The following is a 25,017-nucleotide window of genomic DNA, read 5'->3' on the forward strand; positions in this document are numbered from 1 at the left end:
TTTGGATACATCTGTTGTTTTTTAAAAGCAAGAAGCTTATGGAACGTCCACTACTTTCTATACTCTATCCCACCCAACTGTCGCCTCCATTATGGGAGAATTAGGGTGCTAGAAGTTGATGGAGATCCAAGGAAGCAATCTCTGCCTAACTAGGATTCTCTCTTAGGATTTAGGAGCCATGGACAGCTCCCATGAGAACCAAGCAAGCTAGGAGACGCGACAGTACAGGATTTTGGATTAATTGTGTGTGTGTGTTTTTTTTTCCTGCTCTGTCCCCTTCATGCTACCATCTGTCTAGTCCTTTAGTTGCTCTGTAGATGTCTGAGCCTTCCAGGAAATTAGGAAAGGCAACTGAAGCCACAGGCTAGCTGCTGTACCTGTACCTCTGAAGTTAGAGACCTGGAAAGAAATCATTCTGGAACATAGTCCAATTGCATCTCATCCCCAACATTCATCCTCTTCTATTGCCCCTCCCGTCCTCCATTTGTCACATAAAGAACTTCAGCTGGGTTGAGGCAGACAAAATGATAAAGAAGCAAAATATTTCTAAGAAAATCCAAAAAAGCTGCGTTTTCCTTCCTCTTCCCGGGAGAGTATTCTAATGGGAACAAAGAAGGCTGCTGGAGTGAGAGGGCAGCTACCGGAGAGATGGAGAAGTAGGAAAGGGGAGGGGAGCAGGAGAAAGGGGAATCTGGAAGGAGGGAAAAGGAGGGGGGCGAGAGCGAGAAAAAGAAGAAACCGAGGGAGAGAGCATATTGTCATGCAACAGTGGGTATGTGTGAAGCAAATCAAAGGCGAGCCGGCTCGGGATTGGAAGCAGCTTTAAGTGGGTGACAGCCGCTCTCTATTTAGGCAGACCCGGTGGCAGCCGAGAAGAGCACATCTGATCCAGCTGCAACAGCCTCTGGAGCCTTCTCCGCTGCTGCAGGCATAGCCACAGTCCCTTCCAACCTCCTCCTTTTTTTCTGACTGCCCAGCTGAGGACTTCACATCTGGCAGAGAGCAGAGACTCCCGCGGCATCTCTCTCTCGATCCTTGTTCTTCTCTTCCGTCACCAGCAGTCTGCCCGCTGATGGGCCATCTGCCAAGATGAGCGGTCCCCCGACACTGGTCCCTGGGGTAGAGGAAGCCGTAGCCACAGGAATCCTTGGATTTGGGACGGACTGGCCCAGGGCTCCCAATGTCAGCCGCCCACCTGGGAGTATGGGCACGGAGGAAGAGGAGGGAAGAGGGGCAGGAGGTGAGGCTGGAATGATCGTTATACAGTCCATCTATGCCCTAGTGTGCCTGGTGGGGCTGGTGGGTAATGCCTTAGTTATCTTCGTCATTCTGCGCTATGCTAAGATGAAGACAGCCACCAATATCTACCTGTTGAATCTGGCCATTGCTGATGAACTCTTCATGCTCAGTGTGCCCTTTGTGGCCTCCTCTGCTGCCCTCCGCCACTGGCCCTTTGGTTCTGCCCTCTGCAGGACTGTGCTGAGTGTTGACGGCCTCAACATGTTCACCAGTGTCTTCTGCCTGACAGTGCTCAGTGTAGACCGCTATATTGCCGTGGTGCACCCCCTGAGAGCTGCCACCTACCGAAGACCCAGTGTGGCCAAGCTCATCAATGGAGGAGTATGGCTGGCTTCCTTGCTGGTCACTCTGCCCATTACCATCTTTGCAGATACTAAGCCAACTCGAGGTGGTCAGGCTGTGGCCTGTAACCTGCACTGGCCTCATCCAGCCTGGTCTGCTGTCTTTGTGGTCTATACCTTTCTTCTGGGTTTTCTCCTTCCTGTCTTGGCCATTGGCCTCTGTTATCTCCTTATTGTGGGCAAGATGCGAGCAGTGGCCCTTAGGGCTGGCTGGCAACAGAGGCGCCGTTCAGAAAAGAAGATCACCAGGTTAGTACTCATGGTGGTAGCTGTCTTTGTGCTTTGCTGGATGCCATTTTATGTGGTACAGCTTCTGAACCTCTTCATGCCCAGCCTGGATGCCACTGCTAACCATGTGTCCCTCATCCTCAGCTATGCCAACAGCTGTGCAAATCCCATTCTATATGGCTTCCTCTCAGACAACTTCCGACGTTCATTCCAGAGGGTGCTTTGCCTTCGATGTTGTCTCCTGGATGCTGCTTCTGCTGCTGAAGAAGAACCTTTGGACTACTATGCTACAGCCCTCAAGAGCAAAGGGGGTGGGTGCATGTGCCCCACTTTGCCCTGCCAGCAGGAGCCTGTGCACCCAGAACCCTGTGGCAAGCATGGCACCCTTACCAGGACCACCACATTCTAAAGAGCAAACTCCTACTTCTTGGTCCCACCTGTCACCCAGACCTCTTTCAGTTTCTAATCATCATGCAGAGACCATCACTTTCCAGAGGCCATCCTTATCATTTCCCACAAAATTGTTTTCTCCTTGACCATCCCTCAAGAACCTTGGACTTCTGCAGTGACCAATCTTTCCAAGACTATATCCTTTCCAGGTGGACATTGCCATCTTGCTTGTGTATTATTCTCAAGGATGCCTGCATCCCACCAACCTAATCCTTTCCTCTCCCCAGAACCACAGTTTGCTAAAGGACATCTCCGTGGGGTAGGACTCATTCAGTGCATGGACCATGACAATTACTATTCCTGAACCGTTGGAGCTTTATTTCGGTTTTTGCATTTTTACTGGGGAAGGAGAAGAGAAGGGGGAATGAGGGGTTGCTGTCTTTGTAACTTGTTTCTCCAGTTTTTGTTAAGAAAAAAGCAGAAAAGATAGTCGGGGTGTTAGGAAGGGAATTGACCCCAGATTCTGTCCTCAGAATGGGAATTCCTCCCTTTCAATAGATTATTTCTTTCTTATTGCAATTGAGGTACAGTTGTGAATTCTGTACAGAAAAAAAGTATACAATGTCTCGGAATATTGCTTTACTTTTTGTCCTTGGCTCTGTGTTGCCAAGTAACATTTATTTACAGTAGCCTAAGATGCTATCTTGTCCACTTCTAGCCTTGACATATATGATAAGTGATATCTGCATTACATCTGCTCAGTAACAGATTCTTTGTGAGTGGAGTCAAGTTTGAAGATGTGTGTTGTGGGGCTTAATGTAAAGCACACAATCTGGCCAATAATAAAAAACAATAGGAAGGGGAAAACCTCACCCAGGTCTTGTGCTGTCATTTATTTGCCAGTGCTCCTTTAGTATGGGAGTTTGCCACCCTTTTTGGGCATACATTTGTATTACTGCTAGAGAGAGTAGCAGTGGGGATGGGAAGGGAAAATTCAAATTGGAAAAGTCATTGTTTTTAAGAAGAGATGTAAATGTACAGTTAGAAGGCATGTTTATCCTTTTCTCTTTATTTTTGAAGGCCCCAAAGCTCAATAAACTATTAGAATTGATGTACATAATAAACCATGACTCTAGCCTGAGGTCTAAAAAACTAAAAAAAAAAAAAAAGTATAAACTCTTTTCTGCTAGCTAAATTATGGCTGACTGATTGTTCTTACAATGGAAAAAAAGACCATTTGTGAAAAGTTTCATTTCTGCTCACTGTCAGATGAAGAGATGGCATTGTAATCTCCAATAATTGTTCCTTATCTTAAAAGTCCTAATAAAAATGTTATTGAGTACGTATTAATGCCTATGGTGGATGAGGGTGGGGTGGTTATCACTTTAAAGAAGGGTAAGCAATGATTTCATATTCAGAATATCCAGAAATGAAGGGATGTTGTTATATATGGGAGGGATGTAGAGTAGCGGAAAGGAATGGGATCCTGATGGATGTAAGAAGTAGAGCTGCAAGGGGTCACCTAATAAAATTCCGTCATTTTACAGAGGAGAAAACAGTTGCAGATATTAAGGCACTTCTCCAAGTTCATATAGTTAAGAAGTATTAGGAGAGAATTTGAACTCAGGTCCTATGACTCAAAACCCAGGGTTCTTTCCAGTACTGCCTTTTATTGGGCATGTATTGATATCCCAAGCCACTATATCTTGTTTTATAATTGGGGTTTCAATGGAAGTGTCGGTTCTCTGGAAATGGAATTCTACTCTAAAATACTGTGCCATAAACTCAGAAGATGTCAGTGTCTTTGAGGCAGGCAGCAAGTCAGATGATCTCCATGGGAACAGGGGATCTCAAGTGAGATTGTTATATCCTTTGCCATGAAGCAGTGACAGGACTAAGGATACATTTTTTTAATCAGATTCAACAGATATGTTATAGGTTCCACTTAGTGAAAAAGCACTATGCCCTGCACCAAGGACAAACAGATCACACACACACACACACACACACACACACACACACACACACACACACACAGCTCCTGCTCTCAAAGTATCGGCATTTCAACTCTCAGACTACCTCTCAATTACCTCAGTGGAGTGAGAGATAGACAATACTTGATTATCATGGGACAAAGCAGAATTTTTGCCAGAATTAAGTCTTAACTCTTAGCTGTATTTGCCAATAAGGTGCTCCCCACTCTAGTTGTATGCCTTAACCCCTTTAAAAGTCTTAAAATGCTATATAAATGTGCTTTTTTATTCGTAATAATTATTGATGGAAAGTCTGTACTCAAGCTTGACTTGGTTTGTGCACATTCCCCCAAGTCAGATATCAGCAAATCTTTGTGACTTTGAGAATGTAGCTTCAGGACTGTGGGCCTTGGTTGCCTCTGCTTTAAAATGAAAGTTAATGGATCTATAAGATCACTTTCAGATGTCATGGTCTGTAGTTTTGTCTGTGAACAAATTATCCTTGATTATTCAGTGTCTAACCTTCTTTCATTCCCTTTTTTCCATGCTCACTCCCACCCTATCCACATATACCCTCCTCTACTGTCTAGCTGGTTTCAGACTGCTAAAAGCCAGCCTCTTCCAGAGGGATATTAAAGGAAATGTCACATAAACTAGCAAGTTGCCAGTTGCCAGACCATTACCCATCTGCCTTCTTCCCACCTCTTCCACCTACCCCAATAATCCATAGTCTGACATATTCCATGGTTCATATTCATGCTTCATTTTTGCTGGTGAATAGTTTGTTAGAGACTATTTTGCGTAGAGGGGTCAGAAACCTATAGTTTCATTGGTGTAAAGAACTCCAAGAGGGTAAACTCTACACAGACATGGAGAAAAAAAACTATCATTTAAAAAAGTTGCTTGGAACAAGTGAGAGATTAAGTGATTTGATCAGATAGCTATCTATGTCAAGAGGTACAACTTGAATTCTGACCTCTTGAGTCACTTTGCAGGATACCATTCTGCTCTGATCATACTGATGGTGAATGTCATATTGGAACTGGAAAGCACCTGAAAGGCATTTTCTCATCCAACCCCTTTATTTTACAGATGGGGAATCTGAGGGCCCAGAGACTTGAACAAGCTCACACAAGGAGGCAGGGCCAAACTGTAACTTGACTTTACTCTCCTAATCTCTAGTTCAGTGATCTTTCCTCCCCTTCCCAAGACATGTGGTCTCAGGAAACTGGAAGTAAGCCACTGGTATTTATTGACCTCCTGTAGCCATGGCATCACAGGATGAGGCTCTGGGAGGTATTATTTAAATAGCAGGCATATGCAAGGGAGTGAAAAGATAAATAGCCTTGAGGTGACAGGGTTAAGTCATGGCAGTGGTTGGAGATTGGAGTAGGATGCTGGACCCTTGCCATGGGACATGGGTGGGGACTTTGCCTTCAGCCTCATATGGAAGAACACTTTCCACGAACTACAATCTCCCACATGACACACACTCTGCAATTTTCTTTCTCTGATAAGACATGACCAGGTACGAGCCAAGAATATTGACAACATATATCTTCAGCTGCCAAAGTTCAGGGTAACACTGTCTGCTGCTGCTTCTGTTCATAAGAAAAGACTTTGGATTTGATTGATTGTAAAACAGAGCCCTTGACTGTTAGTAACGTACATTTAATACTGGCCTGGGTTCCTCCAATAAATCAAGTGAATCTTTGAAAGTAGAATTTTTCCCCCAATTTTGTGGCTGCTTCAACTCTGTGAGGCTTAGTAACTCAGAATCAGTTCAAATATGGAAAACTTTTTAGACATCCTTGTTTTGAAATCCTTTTTGTTTGGCTGTTTTCAGTTTTCTGTACCTATCTGTTTAAACAACTACACAACTTCCTTGGGACTTCCCCAGGGGTAGAAACACTTTGAGTATAAGCATGCTCAAGGGGAAGTAGGGGCAGATAGCTGCTTCAGCGAATACAGTGCTGGACCTGAAGTCAGGAAAACTTGAGGTGAAATCTGACCTCAGATTTTAATTAGCTGTGTGACCTTGGCAAGTCACTTAACCTTACTTGCTTCTGTTACCTCATCTTTAAAATGAACTAGAGAATGAAATGGCAAAGTACTATAGTATCTTTTCCAAATGAGGTCACAAAGAGACTGTGACATGACTGAAACAACTGAATAAGGGAGCTACAGAATTCTCTAGTCCAACTAATACCATCTTCAAGTAATCTTAGTAGTATAACAAATAAAAATAATGCTTTGGTAGCCCATCAATATTTAAGATTTGAATGCTCTGAATTAAACAAATAATTATGTAATTCTTCTCTGTGTTTGCATAGATAGCAGGCCCTAGTTCCATGAGTCCCAAAGTAGAGATCATGGAAGAATAGTGAGGAAATCATAGCTGTTATTTTATCTAAGAAGTTCTGAATCTCCTAACAACTTAGTTCAAATGCAAGTCAATTCAATTAAAACTTACTAACTCTGGCTCCAAAGACTTACTTCCTTTTTTCTCTCTCAAATGGTGACTGATCCAACAGCTCAAGAATTTGTGCTCATTACTTCTGTCTGTGTGTCTCTGTGTCTCTGTGTAAGTGTGTATAGGAGAGAGAGAGAGAGAGAGTGAGAGAGAGAGAGAGAGAGAGAGAGAGAGAGAGAGAGAGAGAGAGAGAGAGAGAGAGGTAATGGGAGACATATATTGGAAGTAGGACTGATGGAAGCCAGGTATAGATCCACTGAACTGGTACAGTTGTCCCATTTTGGTAGATTGGTCCACATTTTGACTTGTATTTGTTTAGAGGAAGATCTGGCTTGAATCTGTAGTGATAAAACAGTAGTAGCAAATATGAATTTTTATAGAGCATTCAAAACAAAGTAGGGTATATAAAAATGGAAGATTCCTTTGTCTATCTCCTCCTTTTGAGTCTTTCTCTCTCAGTGTCTCCCAATATCTCTATTTCTCTCTCTCAAAATTATATTTATCCAACCTTTTTGACTTTCTACTCATGTATCCCATTTCTATTCCTCATAACTCCTTGCTTTTCTTCCTTTCATAACTTTTCTTCTCTTTCACTTTCTGTGGCTCTCCCCTTCAAGTGCCCATTAGTGCTGTACTGAGGAAGGATTTTCACTAGTATTTGCTACATTCAGTGAATAAAGTTTAATGCTTCCCATTCATTTAAAATTTTTTTTTAAAAAGTTGATAAGGTGAATGTTTCATATTCCTCTTTCTAAAAACAAACCAAACTAATTATACACATGCATGTATATGTATATATATAAACATACACATAAATATGCACATACATATGTCTTGATAAGTTGCATTTTATATGGAGGTGGTCCTTGATTTATTCCCTCCCCCCAATCAATAGCCTTCAACAGAAAAAACAATCCCACCCTGTATATAGATAGTATCACTGGTTTGGGGGAATTTGGAGGGAAAAAAGAGCTGGTTAATCAGATTTTTTTTTCATTTTTCTGCTAATTTTAGCACCATTTTGTTGCAGCTTGAATTACTGCCTCAGTTCTGCTTACTCAGACAGGAGAGAATTGCTTCTTTCCATTCTTATTTTGCAAATATAATGCTTTTAGGTATTATTCAACTTAAAATGATCTTTTCCATTTCATATTCACAACTTGTATATATGCTCCCTATTTTCTGGCTGGTGCACTCCTAGGATGAATTTCAGAAGGTAACAGCATGGTGAGTCATGATATTTTTGAAACAGTAAAAATATGCATATAAAAATAAAAATCAAGTAGATCACAGTTTCTAATGGCTACTTATATTCTATGGCTTTTTAAGAAGTAATGAGATGAAGTTGAAGTTTTAAGAAAGAAGATATTCCTACTTTTGTGCAAAATAACTTTTTTCAAATGAGTCAGTTGGTTAACTTTTCTATTAAAAAAACAAATATTGGGAGGAGCCAAGATGGCAGAGTAGAAAGATCCACATACCCTTAGCTCTTATCCAACAGCCCATAAAATACCTGTAAAGAAGAACTCCCAACAAATTCTAGAGCAGCAGAAGCCATGGAACAATGGAGTAGAGGAGATTTCTGTTCCAGAGAGACCTAAAAAACTGATGGGAAAGGTTTGTCGCACACCTGGACCTGGAGTGGAGCCCAGCCCTGCCTTGGCCACTCGGCACTGAGAGGAGCAGAGCCAAGCAGGCTTCAGGGATGGAATCTCCAGCAGCAGATCAGGTCCCTCAACCCACAGGTGCCAAAGGTCAGTGAGAGGTCTTTTTGGCTGGCTGAGAGGGGAGTGGGGTGTCCCCATAACTCAGGGCCCCTCAGGAGGCAGCAGTGGAGGCAGCAGCAGACAAGGGCTCCCAAAGCAGGCAGGAGCCCGCATCCATTATTAAAGGTCTCCTCATAAGCCCCCTGAGGGAACCAAGCCGCATGTGGTGGCCCTGCCCCCACCTGAGCAGCTGAACTTAATCTCACTCTGAATAGCATCCCCACCCCTGCCGAAAGCCCTGGAGGCTTGGGAGCAACATTTGAATCTCAGCCCTCAAGCACTGGCAGGGCAGAACAGGAGGCAAGGTGGGTGTGGAAAGGAAACTCAGAAGTCAAGTAACTAACTGGGAAAATGCCCAGAAAAGGGGAAAAAAAATAAGACCATAGAAGGTTACTTTCTTGGGGAACAGGTGTCTCCCCCCAACCCTTCAGATGAGGAAGAACAAGGCATACTGTCAGAGGAAGTCAAGGGCCCTGTCTCCAAAAGGGACTTAAACTTGGCTCAGGCAATAGAAGACCTTAAAAAACAAGTTAGCAGCTTACTAAAGGAAAACCAAAAAAAACGCTGAGGAAAATAACAGCTTTAAAAGCAGCCTAACTCAATTGGAAAAAGAGGTCCAAAAAGCCAACAAGGAGAAGGAGGTTTTAAAAAGCAGAATTAGCCAAATAGAGGAGAAGCTTCAAAAGCTCACTGAACAAAATAATTCGTTGAAAGAGAGAATTGAGTTCAGGGAAACGAATGACTATGAGTTAAACCAAGTAGTAAACAAAACCAAAAATTTGAAAAAAATAGAAGATAAGGGGAAACAATTCATTGGAAAAACAACTGACCTGGAAAATAGATCCAGGAGAAATAATTTAAAATTATTGGACTACTTGAAAGCCATGATCAAAAAAAAGCCTAGACATTATCTTCCATGAAATTATTAAGGAAAACTGCCCTGATGTTATAGAATCAGAGGGCAAAATAGATATTGAAAGAATTCATCATTCACCTCCTGAAAGAAACCCAAACAGAGAAACTCCTAGGAATATTGTGGCCAAATTTCAGAGTTCCCAGATCAAGGAGAAAGAAACAATTTGAGTACTGTGGAAATACAATCAGGATAACACAGGATCTGGCAGCTTCAACATTAAGAGATTGAAGGGCTTGGAGTGGGATATTTCAGAAGTCAAAGGAACTGGGATTGAAGCCAAGAATCACCTACCCAGCAAATCTGAATATAATACTTCAAGGGAAAAAATGGTCATTCAGTGATATAGTCAGATTTGAAGATTTCATGTTGAGGAAAAGACCAGATCTGTATTTAAAAATTTGACTTCCCAAGACAAGAATCAAGAGAAGCATGAAAAGGTAAACAGAAAAGAAAAATCACAAAAGACTCTCTAAAGCTGAACTGTTTATATTACTACATGGAAAGAAAATATTTTTAACTCTTGAATCTTTTCTCAGTATTTGGGTAGTTGGAGAGATTGTACATACACATACACACGCATATACATAGATATAGAGTACAGGGTGTGTTATATCAGAAGAGATGATATCCACACACACACACACACAAATAAAAGTAAGATAAAAATTAAGGGGTGAAGGAGGAAAATTCTGGGAAGAGAAAAGGGGTAATGGAATGGGGCAGGCTATAACTCAAAAAAGAGATAAGAGAAATCTTATTCAATGGAGGAGATAAGGGAGAAAGGGGAGAGGGGGGAAAAATAAAGCTACTCTCCCCAAGTGTGGCTGAAGGAGGGAATAACATGCTCACTAAATCTGATATGAAAATTTATATATACCACAGGAAAGTAGGAGAGGAGGAGACAAGTGGAGCGAGGTGAATGTTAGAAGGGAGGGCAAATGGGAGAAGGGAGTCACTAGAAATAAACACTTTCGAGAAGGGACAAGGTCAATTGTAGGGGGGGAAATAAGGGGGGATAGGGTAGATCAGAGGGCAATATAATTAGTATTACACAACACGATTACTATGAAAGTCTTTTGCAAAACAATACATATTTAGTCTATTGAATTGCTTGCCTTCTCAGTAGGGCTGGGGAGGGAGGGGGGGGAGGGAGAGAAGTTGTAATTCAAAGCATTAGAAACCAATGTTGAGAATTTTTATTGCATATAATTGGGAATTAAGAACTACAGGGATAGGGGTATGGAAATTTATCTTGCCCTGCAAGAAAAGAGAGAAGATGGGGATAGGAGAGGGGTGGGGTGTGATGGAGGGGAGGGTACATTGAGGGAAGGAGTAATCAGAATGCAAGGTATTAGGAAGTGGGGGAAGGGGAGTGATGGGGAGAAAAATTGGACATGTTATAAAGTGAGGTAAAAGCAATTAGTATTAAAACAATAGACTGAATTAATTACTAAGAATAAATCAATGACATCTTTAGTTTGGAGAAAAAAAATTCAGACTAAATTTCCTAGAGGAAGGTATCCTTGGGTAAAATTTGGCATTGATGGAAAAGTCAAGGTTTTAATGGTAAAATTTGATTTAATGATTGCCATTTAATCAGGAACTAGAATATGTAGAGAAAGGCATATAAGCCACTTAAGACTTGCCTCAAAAGATGTTCCTTAGCCAAAGTGAAACTATAATCGTATTTGAAACCTGGTTATTGGAACTTGCCATTTTTAGGTGCTATGGGACTACTAAGTGACTGTTCTTCTGAGTCTAATTCCAGGTATGGGTAGCAAGAAAGGCGATCTGAGCCTTTAATCCATGATGCCAGTAAGCTGATGAGATGCTGGTATGAACTGCATAGGTGATCTCAAGGAAAGGATGGGAGAGTGGCTGTTCAGCATGGGCTGAGGTGGGATTCTCCTGATTCAATTTCCCCACTGACACCTGGCAGACTTTAAACCTGACTGAATGCAAGTGGATAATCTAATCTTGCCTGGAATTGACATGAAGTTAGGGAGATATTGTATCCCTGCAATGTCGTTACTATTGGTGGCAATTTCCTACAGTCAAAAGGTTTGTAAGCTTAATACCAGATCTATTCAATTATAGATTATGGATAGGGGAATATCTGAGGTTGTCTAAAATTAAGCTATTAGGCATAGGACTTTAGACCAACCACAATAAGTTAGGGTCCTTTAATTCTTAGTAATACTATGGAGACAATTAGGTCAAGAGCTTGTGAAGTTAGCAACATAAATATTATTTGTGTCTCAGTTGGTTAATGTTTAAAAAAAAATTTTTTTCTTTTGTGATCCATATTGCAAATGCTTTAAAAAGAAGTATCACCTGACCAAAAGTTGGAATTACTTTATCTGTTATAAACTGTGTTAAAAATAAATAATTAAAAAAACAAATATTGGAAAATCTTAGTTCAAATGCCATTCAATTCAACTAAGACTTATGGAGTGCCTAGTATACAAGGCACGGAGCAAGATGTTGGCAATACCAAGACAGCAATGAACCAGTGCTTGCCCTGAAAAGGTTTACATTCTCCTCAAGAAACTGAACATCCTTGTAGATAAATAAATGCAAAAATGTACAAAGTAAATCAAAATAACTTCACAGAGAAGAGAGAGCACTACTAACTCTAGGGAGATCAGAAAAGGTTCCTGTAGGAGGTGACACCTAAGTTGCAATTTGGAAGAAACTACGAATTCTAAGTCACAGGTGAAAAGGAAATATGTTGCAAACATAGGGAATATTTATGTAAAGTTCTGGAGGAAAGAGATGGGATGCCATGTACAGGGTATGGTGAGTATGTCAGTGTGAAAGGAACAGAGAGTCCTTGAAAGAGAGTAATATGAAATGACTTAAAAGGTGGATTGGGCTGAGGATTTTATATTTTATCTTATAGACAAGGAGGGCAAAATGTAAATGAGCAGATGGCTCTAAGTCATCTGCAAAAGGAATCAAACAAGCAAAAAGTTGTTGAAATAATCTGATTTGTGGATAATAGCATACCACTACTAACCTCTTAGGGTTGTGAGGAAACCAATTTGTGAAAACTTAAAGTGTAATATAATTCAACCAACAAGCATTTCTTACATGCTCACTATGTGCCAGGTTCTGTGATAGACCTAGGATACAAAGGTGTGATATACAAAAGAGAAAGTCTTACCTTCAAGAAGCTTACAGTCTATGGAGGAGATAATGTGTACTCATATAAGTATAATAAAATAGATACAAGTTGATTCAGGAGGAGGATTCTAAGTTCACATGAAAAAGGGAGTGCTTAAACTGGATCATGAAAGAAACTAGGGATTTTGAGGAATGGAGGCAAAGGGAGAGTTTGTTCCAGTCATGAGAGATGACTAGTGCAAAGACATGAAGGTGGGAAATGCAGTTCTGTATACCCAGAGGAATATGAAAGCCAGATTCACTGGGATGTAGAGACTGTGAAAGGTATTGATATATAATGAGACCTGAAATACACATGAATACTAGATGGTGAAGGGCTTTCCCCTTCAAAATGCCAAGGAGAATAGTTTGCATTTACTTCTAGAGTTCTATAATAGGGAGCCACAGAGTTTTGTATATTTTTCTAAGAAGGGGAGTGACATGACCAGACCTGCATTTTAGGAACATCACTTTGGTGGCTCTGAGAGTATTATTATCTCCCCTCCCCCCCCCACTCTTGTCCTCAAAGTTAGTCATATTCCTGCTCTCTGAGGATGTCAAATAAAGGACAATGAACAAAAACAATAACAATAAGCATAATAATAACACCTATATGATGTTCTAAGGTTTCCAAAATGCCATTACTCCATTTGATCTTTGGAAGTAAATAGGTTTTATTATCACCATTATACAAATGAGGATAACTGAGGCTCAGAGAAGTTATATGACACCTATGGTAATAACAAACACTTATATATAAAACTAATTCCCATAAGTACTCTTGATTGCATGGGTATGCAATCAGTTCTCAATTATCTCCATCACTGGAGAGATACAAATAATAGCAAATGGAAGATAATCTGAATAATTGACATTTATTTCAGCAATGTATGTATTCATATTTTTAATTATTGCTTTCCAAAAAATAAAAATATTTAATTTCTTTTAATAGTACCACAGAGTAATAGTACCTCTTTTCTGAGAGGCTAAAAAGCCATCTTTCTTCTGCTACCTGCCCTTCTCCTAAGAGCTCTAATCTGTTTTTCACATAACTTCTAGAAAAAGGTAGAATTACCTTTTGGAAAGGTACAGGACTCCAGACTAAAGTAGAGCCAGTCTCTCTCTCTAATGGGTTCTTGGCTTATATAGTGATCAATGAACATTTGCTGAGTGCCTACTGTGTGCAGGGCACTATACAAAGGATTAAGAACACAATGTTGTATAAAGTAAAAATTCTTTTCCCTCAGGAGATTAAATATATTTATATGTGGTAGTAGAGATCAGAGTGGGTACAAGGGGAAAGGAATGAGCATTCATTTAGCACAATGTTTCAGTTGAACATCTAGGTCACACAGTGGATAGAGCACTGGCCTTGGAATTAAGAAGACTCATGAGTTCAAATCTGGCCTCTGACAATGATTAGATATATGAACCCGTATCACTTAACCCTGTTGGCCTCAGTTTCTTCATCTGTAAAATATACTAGAGGAAATGGCAAACTACTCTAGTATCTTTGCCAAGAAAACCCCAAATGGAGTCATAAAAAGTTGGACATAACTGAAATGAATGAACAACAACAAATGTTGGGGTACTGTGCTAAGCACTTTACAAATGTCATCTCATTTAATCCTCATAACCATCCTAGGAGATAAGTGATATTATTATCTCCCATTTACAACTGAGGAAATTGAGGCAAAGAGAGGTTAAGTGACTTGCTCAGGGTCATATGGTTAGCAAGTCTCTGAGACCAGATTTGAATTCAGATATTTCTGAATTCAGCCTATAATAGAGGAAACAATGTTTCTGCTTACTTCAATAAGAGCCTTAATTTTGAACATGTATTCTTTAATGCCAAAGAATAACTGAAAATGGAATATTAGGAAATAATATTAAGGAAGAGTGCGAACACCCTCTGGTCCAATATTTAAACTATAAAAGAGAAAGAGAGGACTTACCACCCAGGGGAATGCAGTTCATAAAATTCCACATTTAAAGAGAAAATCTTTTTTGTGAGTTTATAGGACAAAAGGAATGAATGGAAGTGAGAGAGAGATTTTAGCCACATGTCCCACACGAAATTATTTTCCAGTATCCCAATTTTGAGAATTGATGGTTTCCATTTTCTATCTATAATACTTCCTGGTTGCCACATTGCTATTTAAATGATAGAATAGCTATTATTTAATGTTCTCCAGGATTCTTTTTTTTTCTTTCATGATCATACTTTTTAAAACATAAAGAAAAAAGTTCTCAATTTAGTTAAGATCTAATGTTAAAAAGAGTACTGGGTTTCTTTTGTGAAAGGAAATCAATTTGCTTAAATTTGAAATGACTGACCAAAAAAAGAGAAAAAAATGGAAGGCTCTACAAAAAAACAAAAACAGACAGTAGAGGGGGATGTCCTGGAAAGAGGAAAGGGAAGTTAAATGATGCTTTTTTTGTATTAAAAGCAAATATCTGGAAAAGTCAAGTGAGGTTTTAAAATCTGATCTTAAATTTTTCTTTGCAAGTCACACCTAAGGGAGATGGGGGTGGGAAAGGCAAACCTTACACGTAAGTATTATATTTCTTCAAAGAAAGAAAATATATTATTCCATTCCTGGTTATATACCCTTTTTTTTTAGCAAGGTAGGTAGAAATATTTTTATCCTAATTCATATATGGGGGAAATGGAAACCCTGGCAAATGTGAACTCATGGATACTTTACACCTACTCCTATCACTCACAGATTTGCCAGATGCCTCACCCACTGCCTCCTCTGCCTTCTTCAGTGCTCTGAAGAGATATTTTGAAACTAAGCCAACTGACCTATCAAGATATTGACTGGGAAAAAAACAAAACAAAACAAAACTCTGCTTCTTCTGGAAATAACTATATTCACTCACTTTTTTTGTCCTTAACTTCCTTCAAATTAACAAGGATTCATTACCTGGCAGGCACTTTGCTAAGCCCTGGGGTGCTAAGACCCTTATCTTTTAGAAAGCATGCTTTGTTTTTTAACAGGCCTCTTATGGGTTGCTCAGTTTTCATTATTAAAAATGTCTGAAAACTTGATGAGAGGTGTAGAACAGGTTTGATTTGTGGTTAATTAAAAATAGTTTTTTGATAATAAGTGGGAAAAGAAGGGAAGGTTGTACCTTACCACAATTAACGTAATCACAGAAGACATAGGTGAAATAACATATGCCAAACATTTTGTAAAACTTAATGTACTAATAAATGCTAGCCATAATTGCCATGAGGAAACAAAAGTGTCACCCTTTGCAGATGATATGATGATATACTTAGAGAATCCCAGAACATCAACGAAAAAATTACTTGAAATAATTAACAACTTTAGCAAAGCTGCAGGATAGAAGATAAACCCACATAAATCATTATCATTTCTTTATATGACCAATAAAGCCCAGCAGCAAGAAATAGAAAGAGAAATTTCATTCAAAATAACTGTAAACAGTATACTTAAGGAATCTACCTACCAAGACAAACTCAGTGACTATATGAACACAATTACAAAAAACTTCCCACACAAATAAAGTCAGATCTAAACAACTGGGAAAATATCAATTGCTTACGGGTAGTTCTGCCCCCATTTATAGAAACTTTTTCCCTACCTGGGGACACCCTGAGTTTTAGTTCTGACCTCCATGCTAACTAGCTGTGTGACCATGGGCAAATGCTGCTGATCCTTACAATTTCCTATATAATGAGAGGTAAGCCTATATGACCTCTACATTGAAAAACTCCTACCAACACAGAGCATAAGTTATCAATGGTTTAAAAGATAAGTCCTAGGGAGTCGTTCAGGCCCATATGGGTTAAACAACTTCTCCAAGGTCATATAGCTAGTGTTAGAGGTGGGATTTGAATTTAGGCCTTACTGAAGTCTAGACCCCACACTCTTCTATATGCTAAGCTGCCTGTCACATTACCAACCCCCAAAGTCCACAAACTTGAATGAGAGAAAATAATAACATACATTGTTATAGGAAGATTTTCCAAGTGTTTTCAAATAAAGTGCCATTTGATACAACATCCCTGGGAGTTGGGTTCCATAAGAGCCATCATCCTTATTTTTCAGAAGATACTACTGAGGCTCAGAGAGGCTGCAACTTCCATAATGTTGCCCAGCTAGTGTACATCAGAGCCAGGTCTAGAAAAAAAAAACTTTTTTTTTTTTTTTACTTCTGGTTTGTCATTCTTTTCATTAGAGTAGTTGTCAAACGTTTTTTACTCATGATTTTGAGGAATCTGAGCAGACTCCAGGAGTCAAGAGACTTGTGCTTAGTTATAAAATTGAACTGGTAAGTTCCATAGAATTCAAGGCACATCTAGAGAAATTCATTTATAAGCCAGAAAGTGGTAGACTGGTAAATGTTTAACAACCAGCTCTCCAGGGGGAAAATGTATAGAGAACACACCTTTTAAGTTTAATCTATATTGTTAACATTTTGTCACTTTCTTAAGTCTAAGTAATCACCAAAACAATGAATCAAGATCTGATTTGTAATCTGATTTCTGAGGTCTAAGTTCTCACACTGAAAAGGTAACAATCTGCTCTCTTCACCGAGCTGGATCCAGGAAGACACATTCTTTGAGAGACACTACACACACAGCATGACAACTTAAGTGATTTTCCCTTCTGTACAACGTTCCAATGATCCCTGGGAGGAAGGGGAGGGGAATGCTCCCTTGTGTCTGACTATGACCCAAATCAATCTCAATTTATTTTATATGATTGACATAACATGGTTTTGCTATCACCTTTTTGTCTATATCTGGGAATGCCATTTTTAGTATAGCTCCCTTAATGTTATATGTTAGCTCCACCTGGGATTACTAAAGCCTTAGACTGATTCTGCGCAGTTCTAAAACTCAGTTGAAAATTGGAACATTCAGTCAGTTATTTAGATGCTTAAAAAGCATATGGATATTTGACTAAACATTTCAGTTTCTTCTAAATGTTCTTCTGTAATGTCTTTAAGAGACCCCTATAAGAAGACAATGAATTAGATAACTGATTGATGGAAGGGACAGAGAGGACAGTGAAGAGATGGCATTTTTATTTTTTAATACATATTCTATTTTAAATAAATTGTTAATAAGATCTTGGAATGTGGTGAAGGAATTTTTACTTGAATAGGGGTTCTAGAATAAGGCCTTCAAACAGGTTTTTTTTTTTTTTTTTTTTTAAAAAGAATGCGCTGGCATTTCATCTAAACGAGGCCTAGTTTTTCCTTAGCTAATATAGTAGAGCTGGCCAAAACTTACTCTGAGGGACGTGGAAAGTATTGTTTTTGAAGTATATCAGAGATATCCTCTGTCTAGCTCTACTTTCTGATACTTTCTGCCAGATAATTTTCCTATTCAATAATAAAAAATCATATATAAAAAGACTTCTGATATAAGAGTAACCATAGAAGGTCAAAAATTATGTGTGGGGCATCTATAGGTAGTGTACATTCTTTCTATATTTTGTGACAGAACAAGGTAGTTATTTTGTTAGGTATAAGGTTCCCACCTTGGAAAGAATCTTTGAAAGAAAATGAAGATGTTTTAACTGGGTTACACCACAGCCTGTGTTATTCTCTGAAGCATGCTCTCTTGTGTACTCTCTTACCATATGTATCTAACAAATAAGAAACATACTAAAAATAGAAATAAATGCATTTCTAAAACTTAAGACAAATAAATAAGCCAAGATCATGTCATCATAAACAGTTGTAAAACTTTTATTTTCTACAAGTGAAATCAGAAGCCAGGCTTTTGCCTGTACTCTTTTTTTATTTCCAATAAATAAATAACTATTTACAAATGTGCCAAGTTCACAAAACAGTAGAGAAAAACTTTACTGTAAAAAATGGTACTTTGCATAACACATTTGCTCTTTTTCAAAAGCTGAAGAACAATTTCATCAACCTAGCTTAACTGGACCAAAAAACATTCTCCAACCTGGCATAGCAGTCTCAAGTTATATGTACCTGGTCATTTCTATAAGAAAAAAACAGCCTAGCAAATAAAACTTTCTCACCTTCTTTAAAAACCCCAGATTTGACTTATTATTTTTTTCCTTGTTGATCCCTGTTTGAGAATTTCCAGAGATTTAGTAGCTGGGTCTACAGAAGCAATCTGAAATGGTTAAGTATGGTTCTGTGAGGTTGATCCCTGAAGACTTCTATTTTTAATCATCTAATTGACTTTCCCTCCCCACCCCCACCCCCTTAAAAATACTTTCTGTCAACAGCAGGACGTAGTACTTTTGTTGTCAATGTTTTTACCTGTTGACAAATGCCCTCAGCTCTTCCTTTCCATCTACAGAGATATACAATAAAAAATGGGACATTCAACTCCAACTTTCCTGAGCCCAAATCCAGTGCAGACATTGTTCTTCCCCTGCATTCTCACATCAGTTTTATCATGTTAGAGCAACCCTCTCAACATTTTTGCCATCATACTAAAAAGGCAAAAGGTAAGCTACACAAACAAACAAACAATGACAACTTTCCAATTCAATCATATACCAGAGTCCTAAAACAAGATAAATACAGTGAGATTTCAATTTATTCCTGTCCCAGTCCAGCAAAGTGACTTAATACCTTGTGCATATTAACTTAATGGAACTATGCTGTTTATGTAAGTCAATGATTTGAATAAAAATTTGCAAGAATTGGTAAGAAAAAAATTCATATTTGCCCCCTATGGTTATTTGCTTATTTATTTAACCAAGACTTAGAGTCTGAGCAGAGAGAGATAAAAGTAAGGTTTTATGAAAGAACAGAAAGGTATTCAGTTTGAAGATTGAATTTGTTGAGGTAAAAGTTATCCTAGCTCTCAGTAGGTGATGGAGGGGAATATTTAACAAATGGGAGTCTTAATTTCACATTTGTGAGAGCTACAGATAATATAAATTCACAGAGAAAGTTTAAAGTCATGTGATAAAGCAGATTTTTCTAATATCCTAAAAGCAACTCCCACTCTCATTTGACACCTAAAAAGAGACAACTAGAGAGTTCTTTCTTATAAAAAAAAAATATGAAAGTAAGAAACAGAAAAGGAAAGCATCTTAGATACTTAAAAAAAATAAATATTCTAATCACCATCAAGGAATTCCAAACTCATCCCGATTCAACCAAAAGTGGCAGATTTGGGGCTACAGAGAGTAAGAGTACAGTTTTGAAGCCTCTGAATTATGGTCAGAAGTCATTTGGTAATCTGTTAACACTTTATAATCTTCCCCAGTGATGATCAGAGGGTTCTCCGTGGCTGGTCACTGTTATGAGTCTTTACAAGCTACTCCCTAAATGTGGCTCCCGAAAACCCAAAGGTTAATCTTTACATCTGGGAAAGAAGTTTCTGGCAATAATGTCTCCCCAGACAGTAAAAAAAAGTTAAGGTGCTGTGTGTTGGGGGAGTAATGTGGCAGAGAGCAGAGGACTGCGAGTAGGGAGGAGAAGGGATTAAGTCGTTATTAATAGCATCAAACTCATCTGTGTTCAGTCAGCTCCTCTCAGCTCTGCACTCGGACTGAAGCTGTCCTTGGGCCTTGGTCCTGGATGCTAGAGGGGAGCTTAAGTCAGCTCATTTAGAGTTTCTGAGGGACTGACTCCGTGCGCACCTGCTGCAAGACCTCTTCCTTGGCGGAGCCTGCGCATTTGTAATCTAGAGCAGCCTGGGCTGCACACTGCTTTTTCCTCAAGTGGCAGAAGATGGCGAGGAGCACTGTGACAATGGATAAGATGCTGATGGCGGTGCCCATGAGCACGACCGAATGGACCGGTCCTTCCGCGGGCGGAGAAGTGGTGGTGTCTGGAGTCTGGGTGAATGAGGATTCTCCTGAACCTTCTTCAACCAAGGTGATTTCTTCTTGGAAACACTCCTGGCCTGTCTTACTGACTTTGTAGTTGGGCCCGCAGATGCATTGGAAGCTGCCGGGCAGGTTGATGCATTCACCACCCCTGCATTCTCCTGCTGCACAATCATCTATGTCACTGCACATCTGGTTCTCGTCCAAAATGTAACCCTCCGGGCACTTGCAGTCATCGGCATTGTAGGGGTTGCATTTGGCCGGGCACGCAGTGGTGTTGCAGAACAGCATGCACCTGTCTGGCTGATCCGGAATGGGCAAGAAGCCCTCTTTACATACACAGCGGTAGGTGCCCCCCTCCAAAGGCAAACAGTCATGCTCGCACTTGCTCCCGAACAGGGAACAGGGGTCGACCATCTCCACACACTCCCCGTCTATCAACTCGAAGCCCGGGTTACACTCGCATTTGAAGGCGCCATGCGTGTTAACACACTTCTGCGGGCAAGGATTAGGTTCCAGTGCACAGTCGTCGACGTCTACGCAGCTATGCCCGTCTTCGCCCAGGTAGTACCCAGTGTGACACATGCAAATGTAGCCGCTTGGAGTCTTTGAGCTGACTTCGCAATGCTGCTGACAATGATTATGGGGGCACGAGTTTCCCTCAGCCTGGCAGGAGCGCAGGTCGGCCTTCGAAAGTGTCCCTTGAGGGCAAAGACACTCAGGGTCCCCGCTGTCCTGTCTGCAGATCTGCGAGCAGCCCCCCTTCTCCACCCTGCAGTCCCAGGGTCCCAAGCTTTCCTTGACCCAGCGCGGGGTCTCCTCGACCTTCTTACAAACAAGGTCCAAACCAAGAGGTACCACCAAGGCGTGGCTGTGAAGGGGTAGAGCCTGGAAGTCAGCTCCTTTTCCCCCAAAAGGGGTACTGTAGGTGACACTGGCAACGATACTGGGCTCCAGGTTGAGGGGCTTGCAGGATCCGGGGTAATTATATTCGCAGAGAAAGCCCTCAGTGGCCAAGTCACACGAATGCTCCTCCCAGACCAGTTCCATGGAGCCAGAGGCAGAATCCCCGGAGACCACAACACACTGGTGACCGCAGAGGGCGCCACCACCACTGTGCTTCCACTTACTGTAGCTGGTACTGTTGTCGCCCGTGACCCACCTGAACCCTCGTAGCCGTCCCTCCTGCTCGTGGCTGCAGTTCTGCCCAAGCTGCAGCCCGATCCAAAGTCGACCCTCTGGGGGTGAGATTTCAGGGGTTCCCTGAGCGAGCAGTGAGATGACATCCGCAGCCACTGAAGAGCGGACAGTCATCAAGTGGCCTCCGAGCTGCTGGCAGACCTTGTTCGCCCCAGCGAACTTCTCTGGGTTCCAGAAGACGGCATAGCAGTCGTCTTCGATGCATTGGCTGCCACCAGGCTGCGAAATTGGAGAGGCTGGAAGTCCCAGTTCTGCCATAGTCGGAAGAGAGAGGAGCGAGAGCAGGAGAGGCAGCATTCTCTCAGGCCAGCAGTCAGGGAGGAAGGAGAGTGGGGGAGGTGGAGAAAAGAGGGAAGTGAAATCGACTGCGATTTCTTCGGCTTCCCGGGGTTCTGGTATCTTTCCCCGAAGTGCTCTGGGATTGAAAGGCTTCTTCTTGTTGATAGTCTCTGCACTATGCAGTGACCATCCGATCCCAGCCGAGGAGAGTTTCTGTCATGCCTGAAAGTTGATGCCCAAGTTTTTATAAGTGCTCAGCCCTCCCTTGCAATTCGGGAAAGGAAGGAAGTGCCTGGTGGGACGGGCTGATGCTGCATTCTCCGATTATTGTGTTACCAAAAACGCTGCGATCACCTCGCTGTATGAGTAAAGTACAGTCATAGAAAATGCTGAGTGCTGCGGAGGCCAAAGAGGGTGAATTGGGTGGGGTGGGGTGTGTGGGGGCCAGGGTGGAGGGCATAGACGGAGGAAAGTATTACAGAGTAAACAATAGAAATAACGGTCTCCATCTCCCAGACAATGAGACCACCCCACAGGGTAAAGCCTGCAGATGTATTCCCGTTTAAAAAAAAAAAAAAACTAAACTAAACACAAACACTACTCCTTATTCTTAAATTGTTGGAGAGGGTGTGGATGTCGTTACTCTACAGTACAACCAGAATTCCTGAGTGGGGAACTTTAGTGGAGAAAATATAGTAGCCTAACATGTTACCCCCACCACTATCCCGCTCCCCCCAGGGTAGAATGAAGGAATATTGGGTTTAAAAGGACGACTGATCTCAGAGCAGGAGAGCCTGGCAGTTTGATGAAAGAAATTTCCTCTGACCAAATGGGTAAAAAAAAAAAAATAAATAAAAAAGTTATTTAATTTTAATGACTAGGTCTGAGAGGCAATTGCCCAATGCCGGGAACTTGTTACCCTTTCGGGGGTAACAGAAAATTAGCTCATTAGGTTAAGGAGCTCCTTTCTCTAGGAAAAACTTGAGGAGTTTACTCTGTCACCAAAACTCCAGAGTTCTGATGACATTTTGCATTTCTATAGGAATTGTTAGCTCCTCAGAACTTTGGAGAAGAATATCCTTTACGGAGTGCCTGCTGTAGACTGCACACAATATTGTGGATACAAAGAAGTTTAAGAAAAGGGATTCCTCACCTTGAACGGTTTACAATCTGGCCAGGGAGCCCAGCAGAGCAGTTCCCAGATTATAGATTAGTCAGACAACAATCATTTATGTACCAGACACTGTGCTAAGCGCGGGGGATACAAAGAAAGACAAACACAGAGTCCCTGCTCTCCAGGAGCTCACGTTCTAATGGAAGAAGATAATGTGCAAGGAAAGATAGACAGATATTTGCATATATACATATGAGTTTCAGATGGTTAAATATTTCAAACGAATGAATTGACCACCCAACTAACATATACTAAGTGGAAAATGCAGATAAATAGGGGAGGGGGGGAAAGGAGGTCGGGCAGTGACTGAGGAGGCTGAAAAGCTTTTCACTGAACAGTGGGGTAGTTGGAAAAGCTTTACAAAAAGGATGAGTTGTCCATGGCTTTTATCTTTATAACTTTAGATTACCCACAATTCTGTGCAAGATATTGAACCAAACAACCTAAAACAAACTAAAGGGAAAAAATCCTAAAACTGCAGAGGAGTATTTTTTTTCTTTATTTGGTGACTCCCGCCCCGTGCTGGTTCACTTTAAAGCACCACGAGGGGGTGCTGTTGAACTCTACCAAATAACCTCAAGACAAATTGCTTGGGAGCAGTCCTTCAAGAGTTTGGACCCCGCCTGGGTGCGCAGCTTTGTGGAGCACTCGACCCTTAACAGAACAGACGGATCAGTGGAAGTCAGTTCTTGGCAGTGATGTGTAGGTGTTTTGCTATTATCCTACCTCCAGGCCAGGCCAGTGAAGCAATCCTAGAGTTTAAATTCAATTTTTAGGCGAGTAAGAGAGCTTACTCACGTGCAAAACGAAAGTACTTGCGCGCAAAGCTCTGAAAGTAGGGTTCCCTGGATGTAAGGGCTAAGGGATTGGGATGAGAAGGCTGGTCCTTGGAGCCAAATAGTAATTTAAGCACTAACCAGGAGTGAGGGATAATAAATATGAAAGAAGTTGTGGGATGAGGCGGGGAAGTGATATTGCCTCCTTACTGTCTATTTTTATTTTTTGCCCCAAGGGATGATACACAATCAGAACTCTCACTGAGTCCCAGGGCAACTTAGCAGCGCTGAGCACAGCACCATCTCTTAGTGCCCTGAAGCAATTTGCTCGCCTCCCAGGTCCCCCAGATTGGAGAAGCCTGTGTAATTTTTCGATGGTCAGAATGTAGATCTCGTGTTTCCACTCCCTCTCCCTAAAGAAAGTGCGCGAAGCTGTCAGTGATTGGCTCCAGTTACAGGCCACTCTATCCAAAATTTGAGTATAGTTTATGCTAGGGTACAAAAATAGCTAGAATTTAAACAGTAACTTTACATGTACTGTTCTAGTTGATCCTCACAACAAGTAATTGCTACTATTATTCCCATTTTACAGATAAGGAAATAGATTGAGGTTAAGTTAAATGTCATGCACAAGGTCACACAACTAATCAATGTTGGAGGCTGCATTTGAACATTTCTTCCTTTTGCAAAGTCCAGTATTCTATTCACTGCACCATCCTGAGGGACTCAAAAATGTAAAAATGGTATAGCATCGATCTCTAGTCTACTGATCAGTCTAGAGGGAGCAGTACTAGGGCTGGATGTTTATCACGGGTAGGTAGGTGCGGATCAGACTTTTCCTCCCCTTCCCCAAAATCTCGAAGGTTGGGTCGAATAAGGAGCAGTATATCACCCTCACCCCACCTCCTTGCCCCTCGCTACCCCCCACCCCCACCCCCCTGATAATGAGGAAAGGTCACCCCTCTCTGCCCACAGATTATTCGGAACTGTTCATGTCATCTGGAAGGAGATCCCTCCCAGTCTACTGGAGTCAGTCCTGGCTTCCACATTAACTGGAACTGTATTCCAGCTCAGACAAGATAAGAGTGTCAGGAAAGAGAAGGGTAGGATGTAACTAAATCAGGCAGACAGAGCTACAAGTGTAACTTTTCTGAAGTGGGGAGTGACGTTCAGGGAACTAACTGTCAGCCTACCAGGCCAGTAAGTCATCAGTCTGGGAAGCTGCAGTGTGG

General features: G+C 41.1%; 2 protein-coding genes across 2 annotated transcripts; one reads left to right on the top strand and one right to left on the bottom strand.

Annotated features, from left to right (window-relative positions):
• Positions 1–676: 676 nt before the first annotated feature.
• SSTR4 (somatostatin receptor 4) lies at positions 677–3,604 on the top strand. The gene has a single exon (XM_072634611.1). It carries the CDS (start codon positions 1,090–1,092, stop codon positions 2,275–2,277), a length of 1,188 nt encoding a protein of 395 aa, XP_072490712.1. The 5' UTR covers positions 677–1,089; the 3' UTR covers positions 2,278–3,604.
• Positions 3,605–18,268: 14,664 nt separating this feature from the next.
• THBD (thrombomodulin) lies at positions 18,269–23,203 on the bottom strand. The gene has a single exon (XM_072634610.1). The coding sequence runs from the start codon at positions 21,851–21,853 to the stop codon at positions 20,135–20,137; it is 1,719 nt and encodes a 572-aa protein (XP_072490711.1). The 5' UTR covers positions 21,854–23,203; the 3' UTR covers positions 18,269–20,134.
• Positions 23,204–25,017: the final 1,814 nt, after the last annotated feature.

Source organism: Notamacropus eugenii, chromosome 1 (genome assembly GCF_028372415.1).
Source record: "Notamacropus eugenii isolate mMacEug1 chromosome 1, mMacEug1.pri_v2, whole genome shotgun sequence".
Lineage (NCBI taxonomy): Eukaryota > Metazoa > Chordata > Mammalia > Diprotodontia > Macropodidae > Notamacropus > Notamacropus eugenii.

What these genes read in the sequence shown, in the direction of transcription:
- SSTR4 (XM_072634611.1), top strand. Translation starts at nt 1,090, where the DNA reads ATGAGCGGTCCCCCGACACTGGTCCCTGGGGTAGAGGAAGCCGTAGCC.
- THBD (XM_072634610.1), bottom strand. Translation starts at nt 21,853, where the DNA reads ATGCTGCCTCTCCTGCTCTCGCTCCTCTCTCTTCCGACTATGGCAGAA.